At 33.9% G+C, this 12,657-nt stretch overlaps 1 protein-coding gene and 1 long non-coding RNA gene across 3 annotated transcripts; both read left to right on the top strand.

Moving 5' to 3' along the window:
- The first annotated feature begins 513 nt into the window (after positions 1–513).
- On the top strand, positions 514–12,510 carry LOC128205974 (uncharacterized). Its single transcript, XM_052908081.1, has 5 exons — positions 514–694; positions 1,244–1,449; positions 3,797–7,603; positions 7,979–8,088; positions 12,468–12,510. The coding sequence occupies exons 1-5, from the start codon at positions 514–516 to the stop codon at positions 12,508–12,510; spliced, it is 4,347 nt and encodes a 1,448-aa protein (XP_052764041.1).
- Positions 8,800–12,383, top strand: LOC128219962 (uncharacterized). Of its 2 annotated transcripts, XR_008258692.1 has the most exons (5): positions 8,846–8,862; positions 9,041–9,226; positions 9,672–9,830; positions 10,076–10,213; positions 10,656–12,383. It is a non-coding gene; the product is annotated as an uncharacterized LOC128219962 (long non-coding RNA). The 2 variants fall into 2 exon arrangements; XR_008258691.1 differs by having other exon boundaries at positions 8,800–9,226.
- Positions 12,511–12,657: the final 147 nt, after the last annotated feature.

The raw sequence follows: 12,657 nt of genomic DNA, 5'->3' as shown, positions 1-12,657 counted from the left end.
AAAAAGGATTTATTGCAGTCTGCAAGCTTGCTTGTTATTACATATTATTTCTGCTATCAGCTAGATCTAATAGACTAGAGTATCGAATACATTTGAATTTTAATTGATTTTTTTTAATATATATATATATTATTAATTTACCATGGTACGTAGTTCATTTTAAATACGATGACATTATCATTAATGAGATTATTTCATATAGATCTATGTACACAGTTAATATTAAAGACTTCTGTGCAAGGAATTTTTTACATATACTCAAAACATGGCCCTGCGTTGGCAACACATTTTAACTAAGCTGAAAACGACCGCCAACCAACTTTCTTATCCAATCAAAATGTTTTTTTTGTGCGGGACAGCCAATCAAATTGTACAATTGGAAGTCACGTGGTACACAGGAATGTATTTACGTCACAGTAACTGCATAGATACGTCAGTATCGTAGATACAAGCAAAGTGACAAGCCGCGCTTATTTTCAATCTAATATTTATCCAAAATGTAGCTGTCATTTCATGGGAAACACAAAAAGTTTGCCAGTAAAAAGTGAGAAAACAGTCAAGTCGTACATACGTCGACGGTTTGGCGTGCAGTGCGACAAACTTGACGAGAGTTTGGTGAAACTATTGGAAGAAGATTTCACTGAAAACTCAACCAAACGCAAACAACAGAACAACGAGCGAAAGCGAAAGCAGAGTGAGTAGATATATATATTAGAATCATATTGCTTCTAATAACATTTCTTTTAAACTGTTTTTTTTATGTATTTATGTTTTTATTTTATTTTTGGCATTGATTAATTTATTTATTTGATTATTTATCTGTTTATTTATTTTATTTATAAATAGATAAAATTTATTTATTTATTTTTTTCATTTATAAATTTATTTATTTATTTGTATAATGCCATCAACTCATATTCATGTATTTTAGGAGGATTTTTTTATTCATTTATTTTGCATTTGTTTATTACTGTATTCATTGCTTGTTCCATTTATTTATTATTTTTATTTAATATAATCCATATAATTTATACATTTAAAATGTTTATATAATTATACATTTGTCCATGTACTGTTTTCTTTATTATAAACTATTGTCTATCCAGTATATGTTTGCTTTAATTTGCTTGTTTGTTTTATTTAATAAATAATTTAATTCTGTTTCATATTATTTTAAAATCAGATTGTACGAAAAATTCACCAAATGTAATTATCAATAATCATATCCATTATAATTATTTAGGCATTGTACTGCGACTGCGAAAGAAGCTCGGTCAGCGATCAGATGAGAGCAAGTCTGAAGAGTCCATTGCTCTCCTTGCTGAGGATGACACAGACAACTTTGCCTACCACAACGAGGCCTTTTGTGATGATGTCGAAAGCTGTGAGCGTGATGTTGTGCATGTTGAGAACATTGAGACTACTCCATGCAAGCCCATGGTCCTCCATGTAAGTACATATTCAAAGATAAATGTTTCAATTTATTGAATGCATCACCATCACCAATCATCATCATCATCAATTTTCATTCCTCGGTATATACACAAAATTCTAATTTAATGATAAATTGTTCAATAATCAGAGGCGTCAGGATGTTTTGGGGCGGAGGGGCTGGGTTTGGAGGTTTGGAATTTTCCATGGCTACAAAAGTCATGTTACACCTTTTACACTAGGACTTGGGGTCATTTATTGACTTTCGCTTAGTATTCCAGACAAAATTGTTGAAAATTTATCTAATGAATTCGTTACAAACCTTAAAATATTATTGTGATTGAAAAAATGAAATATCCATATATATGCTATGCACACAATCCAAATTGTATTTAATTGCTACAATGCTCACTTATAAAATAAGACACATACTATATATGTTATGATCATTCAAAGAGGAATGTAATTAAAGAAAAAATAGGATTTATGATATATATCTTGAACAAAAAAGACATACTCTAAATTATAAGAGCACTTTGCACTACAGTGTGGGCAACAATGTCCCGCCTTTCCCTGTGTAGTGGAATGACTTCAAAGTTTAACCTGTATGTGTTAGTTGAGCAATTTTTTAGGGAGGTGGGGGGGGAGGGTAACATGGCTAGCTCAGTTGGTAACGTCAGAATTGTTACACTGCTAGGAGTTTGCTGTTTCATGTCTTGGTTGGGACAATTCTTATTACAAAAAAGCAACTGTTGTGGCAAAGTTTTGAAATCTTCAAGGCACATCTTATAATTTTAATCTAGATATAAACACATACACATAATGGTAGGCTATATATAAATGATATTGCACTGAAATGTGGTTTAGTTCTAAATAAAATTAATGTCAATTATGCACACTCCATTCAGTGTGGATGAACTGTCTGTCAGTAAACAGGATTTTGCTTGTTTCATTCAAAAGATACTACTAAATTGCTTGTGAATTCAGCAAAGTGTACTTGTCAATCAGTTGATAAAAAGATGGCAAAATGGCATTACCCTACCAAGAGGCAGTCAATTTGTACATTACCTAAAGTGGTTTTGAACAGTAAATTTTCAGCTTTTCGAAGAAATTCACTTGTAACTATGCCTACCAGTACCGTGTGAGCATAATTTGAAGCTACAATTCATTAAGTCGATTGATACAAAGCAAATGCAAACTGCGCATTAACAGATGTGTTGCGCGGGTATGAACCCGCGTCTTTAGTAGTTTGTTCATGGTGATATGTCAAAGTATATACCAAATCACTGATGTATGCTGTTGTTTTCCTTTGATGTCAGGAAAGTCAATCGATATGTTATAGATGTTGAACTTGATTTGAAACTCACCTTTCGCATTCGGGCGGAGTTAAAGTCATGATCATTAAATTCTTTAAAGACTTGAAATGCTCAGTTCATCTGCAAACAGTTGTAACAGGTCTAGGCAATGAAAACATAATTGAAATGTGCCACTGTTCTTCTGTTGGTAGAAATTGCCTTACAAATAAATGTGGTATGCAGGGGATTCTTAAAAAACTTCATAATATTTGAGAAAATCATAGTAGAATAGTTTATATGATTGTACTGGAAACATAGAAATGTTTATTTTGGCTGACTAACATTCATCAAGATACTATTACTTGCCATACATTCATTACTCCTTAATGGTGTTATTGATGACAAAATCAATATCGATTACACTTTGTTTAAGTGATTAATTGACAAACACCCCTAAAACTGTCAATTCCATATAGACAGAGAGCTTTTGGAAATAATCGTAATGTTACAATTTCTTCAAAAAATGTAGCTTGAGAGAAGTATCATGTGTTGTCATGATAAAGTTATGTTCTAATTTATTCAGAAATTAAAATATTGATAGGCATATACCTATGGTGCCCCAACTCCAGCGCCTCTGATAATGAAAATATATATGTTCTATTTTTTTTTTCCAGTTAATATAAAGACTGAGACATAAATTATTCAAACTTACTAAATACATGTTTATCAAGGAAATTACTGTTAAATTATTAAGTACTATTATACTATTGTATTTCATTATGATACGATATTTTATTAATTTCTGTGTATGGGTGAATATTAATTCAAAATACAGTCGAAACTTGTTATGTCGAACTCCATTATCTGGATCTTCTGGTTATGTCAAACTATTTCCGATTTTTTTGTTTTATTTATTATGTTTTTTTGTATTTTGGTTATATCAAATGTTCGTTTTATCAAAGTATAACTTTCCCTAGGTCCCAACGACTTCGTCATATCAAATTTTGACTGTATGTAAGCCAAATGCTATAAAAATATTTAATTTAAATCATACTTATTTTAAATCAAAGGCCAGAAAAGTTGAAAATGAAGGTGAAACTAAAGATAAAGATTTCACCATTTCCCCTAACTTGGATTCCAAGAATGATGAGATTGCCAGCAAATGGGCCAACCTGAAATTTGAAGCTGGTCAAGGTGATGGCCAGCATGAGGTTATGGTTGAAGATCCTTCCAACATCCAGTTCCCCGCTGATGAACTTGTTGAAACTGATAAAGAAGAAAAGAAGACAATTGAGCATGCTGATCAAGGAACAACAGAAGTGCCTGACAAAATTCAGCCCAATGATGTAAAAGATCAAACAGTTGAGGAAGACAAGAAAACCCCAGAGGATTCTGATGCAGAAACCACAGAAGCAATTCAAATTCAGTTCCCCACTGATGAAATTGTTGAAACTGATGATGAAGAAGAAAAGACAATTGAGCATGCTGATACAGGGACAACAGAAGTGCCTGACAAAATTCAGCCAAATGTTGAAAATGATGAAACAGTTGAGGAAGACAAGAAAACCACTGAGGATTCTGATGCAGAAACCACAGAAGCAAATCAAATCCAGCTTCCTGCTGATGAAATTGTTGAAACTGATGAACAAGAAAACAAGACCATTGAGCATGCTGATACAGGGACAACAGAAGTTCCTGACAAAATTCAGCCCAATGATGAAACAGTTGGAACAGTTGAGGAAGACAAGAAAACCCCAGAGGATTCTGATGCAGAAGCCACAGAAGCAAATCAAATTCAGTTACCCATTGATGAAAAAGATGAATTTGTTGAGGAAGACAAGAAAATCCCAGAAAGTTCTGATGCAGAGACAACAGAAGTTCCTTTCCAAATTAAGTTATCAACTGATGACAAAGATGAGAGAGTTGAGACTGCAGAAGAAAAGAAAATGGTTGAGCGCAATACAGAGACAACAGTAGTTGAAGAGAATATGAACAACTGTTCTGTTGAAAATGCTCCAACACCCATATACAATTCTGACAATAGCAAGACTGGTTACAGAACAGAGAAGGACATGAATGAATATGATGAAGAGGAAGCTGCAGACAATGATGAATATGCAATGACCTACAAAGATGAACATGAAAGGAAAAGGGTTGAGTTTATTGCATCTGTGTGGGACAAACTGCTAATACAACCAGGAAAAGAAAATGAAACTGTTGAGCTTATTGTCTTTCCCAAAATGAAGCAGAGACTTAATTGTTATCCTGTTACCGAGGAAAACGATGAAGATCCAGAGAAAGAAGACGAGGACACTATTGTTGGAAAAGTAATGGAAAAGGCAGTGGAAAGAAATGAAGATGAAACCACCACTGTTGATGGTGACAAACTTGAGATTGCCAATCAAGAACATAGCCAAGATTCAGCTTCACTGCAACCAGACGAGAGTGCAGAGAAAGTCACAGACAGCCAGGTTGTTCCATTTCACATCACTGCGGTGAAAAAGTATGGCGGTATTTCTCACATTCAGCAGATAAAGAAAGAGAACGCCTTGCAGTTAAAGCGGCTTAAAGATATCAAGGCAAGTTCTGTAATCAGAAAGATTAGTGAAACAAGAAAAAGCCCACGAAAAGTGGCTGAGGTTGCAAGCACCATAGCAAAAAATGAGGCCATTAAGAAGTCTGAGAGTTTGCTGTCGTTTGAGGCTCATGAAATGGAGGCCAATGAAGAGGAGGACTTTGGACCTTCAACTAGTCAGCCAGACGATGATGCCTTAAATAATGAAAATGGAATTGAAGATGCAATATATGAGAAGAAATATGCTCCCATGCAATCAAGTGAAAGTTCCAAGACACCAAAGACCTACCAAGCGGTGCCATTCCAAATCACGCCGTTGAAGAAGTATGGAAGTATTTCCCAAATGGAGAAAGTAAAGAAGGAGAATGCCATTCGCTTGAAGCGTCTCAGAAATGTTACGGCCAGCTCTACCTTCAGAGAAACAGTTAAACAGAAAAGTCCTAGGAAGGCAATGATGTCGGCTGCTAGCATTTCTGAGAAAAATGCTGCTGAAAACAAGGACTATGGACCTTCCACTAGCCAACAATGCAATGATGACTTAGGTCCTGAAGATGATGAGGACCAAGGTGAAAAGGAATTTTCAGATGAAGAGACTAAATCTGAAAGAAAGTTGCAAGCATATGAACATTCTGAGATAGTAAAGGAACCTGGTGCCATGCCTTTCCATATCACTTCAGTGAATACACTTGAAAGTATTTCTTATTTGGAGAAGATTGTTAGGGAAAACGATATACAATTGAAACTGCTCAGGAGTGAAAAGGCAAGACGTGATGCGCAGAAGTCATTTGATGTCAAACAAAGCCCAAGGAAGTGTTTGAAATCCTCTGTAAACATAACCAGTCATGAGGCCACTGAAGACCCAGAGAAAGCAAGGTCCTTTGCAGACTATGACAAGAATGCCGCTGAAAACCAGAAATATGGATCTTACACAAGTCAACCATACTATGGCGCCTTCCAGAATGATGCCTACAGTTGTGAAGGTGATAACAGCGGAGACCAGGAAGCAGATGAAACTAGACATGAAAGAAAACTGCCAAAAGCAGATGACCCTGGTCTGATTCCTTTTCACATCACACCATTGAAGAAGTATGGTGGCCTATCACACATGGAGCAAATAAAGAAGGAAAATGCAATTCGGTTGAAGCGGCTGAGAAATGTAAAGGCAAGCTCTACTGTTCAAAGATCAATGAAAGTAAAACAGAGCCCGCGAAAAGTTGCAGTGTCTGCAGAAAACGTATCGAGGAGAATCTCTGAAAGCCCTGAGCGTGCAAAGTCCTTTGCCGTTTACCAGAAGAATGCGGCCGAAAATCAGGACTATGGACCCTCTTATGATGAGAAGGGCAATGAATTTGGCCATGATGAGTTTGATCAAGTAGGAGATGAATTCCAAGATAATGAATCGATGAGCCAATCCTTCTTGCCAATGTCCAATGCAACTGAGTTTGATGAGGATGATAAAATGCCTCGGGCCATGAATCCGTTTACAATTTTACCAAGAATTCAGTACCAGAGGTATGTTGAAGAGGAAGGAAATGAGCCAATGGACTTCAGCCCTAAAAATGAAGAGGACTGCCCAAACTCTCTTGCTGCCTGGAAAACATCTGCAAGGAACTACAATTACAATGAATATGCTGCAGGTAATTCAAAGGAGATAAAATATGGATCTGTGCAGCACTTCAATCAAATGAAGAAACAGAACTCCATGCAGCAAAAGCGTTTGAATAATGTTTCAAACAAAATTGATTCCTGGAAGCCAGAGTCAATGAGAAACATACCAGTGTCGCAGAAATCAATGCAATATGGTTCAGTTGACCACTTCCGAAAGATAAAGGAGGACAATGCAAGGAGAAATCAAAAGCTGACCAAAGTTAAATCAAAACTGGAAACTTGGAATGAGGCTAACCAAGGCAGTATCAATTCTATCCAGAGGAAGGATGATTGGAGACCAGTGGTTAACCCAAAAGAGTTTGGATCAGTTGCGCACTACCATCAGTCGAAGATGAAATATCAGAAACAATCGAAATGTCTCAACCAGGTGAAGTCCAAAATAAGCACCTGGCAACCAAAGGAGAAAATGACGGCGCTAAGGATGCCACGGCAAGTCGTACCGGCAAACAATGAGCATGTCAAGTCACTCAAGATGTCGATTAGAAATGCGACCTCCAAAATCAACTCCAGAAGAGAAATGACGAAGACGGACAAGGGGCAGGCACCGTCCTGGAGTCGTTACATGACACCATCAACAAATGTGAACCAGAACGCCATCATTAGATGCTTGGAAAGAAAGAAGCAGATTGCCAAGGTAACTTTCAATAAATTATTTATTCATTTTTTCATATAATATATTTTAAAAAAAGTTCTGGGGACTTCATTTTAAAATATTGCAATACATGTACTATCAGAAAGATTACACATTTCAATTGTACTCAGGGTTGGAAATGTAAGGAATATTTATATCGTTCTTTAATACAACAAATTTCAACTTGAAAAAGTTATCCTGAAGTTGAAGTTCAATTTATATGATAAAAAGTATTATTCTATTATTATTAACTTAAAAGAAATACAATGATTACTGTATAAACTGTAAGTATAATGCTGTAAAATATAAGGCTACCTAAAAGACTACTGAACTTGAAAAAATCACTTAAACAAATACTAAAAGAATCATTTCTGACAGATGGAGTATCAGAAGGAGTTCAGAAGTTTCAACCTTCCCCCAGGAACCCCAAGACCCACCAACAACATGGGCATCAACCTGATGAGGAGAAAACCTGCTCAATGCTGCAGGTTAGTTAATTGGCAGACTATATTTTTATTCAACAAATGCTGAAAATCGCTGAGTTTATAGAGTTTATTATACTTTATTGTACTCAAAGACAACAATTATTATGCTGAAGAGAGAGAGAGAGAGAGAGAGAGCATGGAAAGATAATACTTTAGTTCTCCTCTAGATTGTCCAAAAAAACAACACTTTATTAAGAGTTTATGAAACAGTAAAAAATTATGTTACTACATATTATTGATAAGCCTTCATGATCCTCAACAGTATCATTATAAAGAAAAAAGTGCTTAAATTGATATTTTAGACTAATAATAAAATAATAATAATAATATTTAAATACATATTAATTTTAAATATCCGTTTATTTTTCAGGTTAGGAATAATAATAATAATAATAATAAAAATAATAATGATAATAAATACATATTAATTTTAAATATCATAATATGTGACGACGCCTGTAGAAAGGGGTACAAAGTCGGCAATTTCAATTTCGAGAAAAACGTGTTTAAAGTTTTGTTGATTTATTTCACTGACTTTAATTGGTATAAGTCACCATTTCTTTGTTAGATTTATAAATTTTAACGTACAACAATTGTTTAAATTGCATCAATAAAATATACATATTCTCCGACAACGATGTTACCGATAGCGACGAGTTATAATAACAACAAGGTTATCTCCCTTATGCATATACGTAATTTCCAGTTGCATTCGGAGCTCCTAGGCCATTTTATCGAAAACATCCTCGGATGTATGCCAGTACATCTGTTGAAGTAGTTCGTAAATTATTGAATTATATCATTAGTTAAATGTAGTGTTTTAGAGTTGTATTTATTGATCTAAGTTTAAATTTATTGTCATTGAATTGTATTATAGCAAACATAATGAAGAATCCCAAGAGTTAAGTCACAAAGTTTAACTGCTAAATAAAATTACTACGCGATCTACTTGCAGCGGACTTAAACGTACCACTTTTTGAGTGTGTAAACCATCCATATACATCCGAGGTTGTTTTCGATAAAATGGCCGAGGAGTTCCGAATGTTCCAGTTGGTAATTGACAAACAAGAAATTTTCAAACAATAACGTTTTTTGTCTTCATTTGCTGCTTTTCGAGGATGCTTCTGTCGAGTTTTGACAGGTAAATATCATTGCAGTTGTATAAATTTAATTTTAAAATTTATTATGTTAAAATAATATAGAAAAAGGCGAAAATATTCGTCAATTGTCATAAACCCGGAAGTAAACAAATGGCTTGAACTGGCGGTTTTATTTAATTTCAATACCACATTGTCCATAACAATGAATGAACTTGTATAATTATATAAATTTATCATCATACCGAGTCATATGTTTTTGTTGTCATGGGAGTAAAGTGTTCCTGATGGACATGTCAACAACACTGATGACATTTTGATAAGGATTTGTGTAACTTATGAATGACCTTCATTTACTAGAAACACTCAACCTGTCCTTGATAACATTGTAGATAATTGAAATCTTTTTATGAGTTTTGATAACAACGATAATGAATTGACAAGAGATCACAGTGCACTACATAACATCATATTGCTATCTTATTTCAGGACAGTATCAATGTTCCCTGCCCGACCCCCTCCATTACAGTTGGGACATTGCCTGCCAGTCTTCTTCCCCAATCATGCCCAACCGACTGGTCCAGTATTGTTCAAAACTTGATGGAAATGCGGTGTCATCGTAGTTTGGAGTATGTGCAGAGCACTCGGGTACATTTTAGTTATTTATAACTTAAAAGTTCACAAATTAATAAACGGTTGTTGATTGACAGCTTTTTCCAAGCAAGGAGAAGAATTTTGGTTGCACACATGACAACCTTGTTATACGTAATCAGAAGACATATTGTGTTATACCGAATAATTAACTGGTTTCCATAATTTATTTTGAAATCATGCAATATTTTAGATAAACAAAATAGCATCTATAAAATAAAGATGTGTATCAAATGTTGCAGGACAAAAAGCTGTTTATTTCTTTGATGAGACTGAATTGCCGGGGAAGGGAGCAGACACTGTTGTGAGCATGATGATCACTTCTTCAAGTACCATTGCTTGGAGAAGAAAAGCTGAAATTTGCTCTTTGGTCTTAGCAGGTAAATACTAAAATGTTCACATTAAACCCTAAAGTAGAGTACTTTAATTTTGAAAATACTTACCTAACAGAATTGAGCCCTAGATTTTTAAGAGTATTCACCTCAGCATTAGCCTTTTAATTGGTGTCAGTTACATGTAAACAAAATAACCTTGACCATAACTCAATAACTGTTGAAATTGATAAAATACATCTTTGCATACCTGTTGCCAGAGGAAGAATGTATATGTTAACTTTCCTGTATGTTATTTCTATATTACATTTCAAATTTTCAACAATGTTAAACAAAAATAAACGCTGTTTAAACTAGCCAAGTAACTCCTGACATTGTCAAAACACTGGCATGATATCTTGATCTTTATATAAGCTTGTTTTTTTGTGTGTTTTTGTGATTTCAAAATATGGCTGAACTAGACATAATTTCTATCAATCCATACTTTCAGCAAACAGGCCTGGCTTTGTGCAGTGCAGGTTTGCTGCATAGGTGATGGTTTAGTTTACCTGAAGAAACCAGAGCAGTTGTGTACCTTGAACTCCTTTCCGAATTCTTCAAGGGGATGGATCTTGAATGGCAGTGGTATTAACATGACAAGAGCAGAGAATACAGCAGATTAGACATTGAAAAAGACAGTGTGCCCTAGACAGTCTCAACCAAAGCATTGAACAAACTGTACAACCTGTTAATTAACTTTTTAGAGCTGTTTGTTTGGACTAGTGTTTGTCATTCAGAAATAAGTAACATTATTTCTCAGTATAAGAAATCTGTAGAAATTAGAAGCTGATATTTACTGTAACTATATAAACAAACCTCTTAGGGGTTTAGCCAGGTTAAAGAAAGACAGGAAGCCACATAAAAGAGACAGGTTTCCATGTGTCAATAAGACACCCTTCATTTAGCTGTGAAGAATTCTAACATTTTGAATGTTACAGAAAATGTTAGGAATATTATATAATGTTTAATTGAAGTACTATTAGGTTTCAAGTGCCAAATATGTAAAGCCTGTGTGTATTTATAATCTTATGAATATTATATAAAGTTGTTATCAAAACAAAATCAATATTTGACAGTCTTAAGCTTTTAATTCTATGATGGCAGGAGTTGCCAATCTTACTCTTCATGACGGGTGCTTCCAAAAAAGAACAAGGTGCAGAAACCTTCCATAACTCTTGCAAGAACCCTAATATCATTGTTTCATTAAATTACAGTAACATTGACAATTATAACAAATGGTGCAGTGATAATTAACAAATCATGCAGTGATAATTTTCTTATGCAAATATGATCAATTTTTATTGTCATTAAGTTTTCTTCTAGAATTGATTTGTACATTAATGTATTGAAAATTGATACTTGTGGTTGCCATGGTTACAACTTGTTTCTTAGTGTAGTATAATGTTTTATATATATAAATACAATATTGCATTATGTAAACTTATAATATTTTAAGAAATAATGATTCAAACACATGTACAGAGACAATAAATACACTACTGTGTATTTTTTAGCTACTATTTTTGTTGCCATGGCAACGTTTCTGTGTATATTTGTTACATTTATTGTTTTTATTACAGGATTGTCCATTAGTGAAATTATAATGTGTATAATAAGCATAGCTACAAAATGCATAGATACATGAAAATACCTATTTATGGGTGTACATTTTCTTCATATTTCGATAATAGAATAGATTTTGTACACTGACCCCACTTGGACTTAAATCACCATAGCAACAAAAGTCTTAAACATTTTGAATAAAAAAAAATAAAAATATATTTGTAAAGTGTCTGCCCATGCTTAGGTTATTTGAGTACTTTTCAAGAGCGGCGTGTGTGATCCCTTTTACGTTTAGTATTAAATTGCATCGTATTGTGGTTGTCATGGTAACATTTTGATTGCCATTTAAAACTTCAATCATAATTTTACAATAATTTTGTCACCAGTTCAATAATATGTTATTTTGTGTAAGATATATAACTACAAATTATATAAAGACAATAAAAAAAAAAATGTGTTGTTTTATTTTTTTATCTAAAAATATGCCACTTTTTGACACTTTCATTGATAAATTGATCGACTCCTGTGCTTCTTTAAATCGTCATAACAACAAAAGTACTTAAGATTTTGACCTCAAATTTTCGCCAAAATGTTTCTAAGGATGTACACTATAAATAACTACCAAAAAGAGCAAATGTCATTTTTGCACCTTTGTATCCCTTTTTACAGGCATTGACACATATTATCTGTTTATTTTCAGGTTAGGAATGGTCACCAGAGCTGAAGTGAGAAGGATGGACTAGTCTACAGATAGACTACTTAGAAATTAAGCTGAAATGTTTTATAAAATTTAGTTAAAATAAAAAAAACACTATAAAATTACTCGAAAGACTTCCGTTTTGTTTTATCTTGTCTAGAATTGAGAGTTTTTGTTAGTGTCATAACCTTCG

Source organism: Mya arenaria, chromosome 2, assembly GCF_026914265.1.
Source record: "Mya arenaria isolate MELC-2E11 chromosome 2, ASM2691426v1".
NCBI lineage: Eukaryota > Metazoa > Mollusca > Bivalvia > Myida > Myidae > Mya > Mya arenaria.
This window is presented reverse-complemented; position numbering and strand designations above follow the sequence as displayed.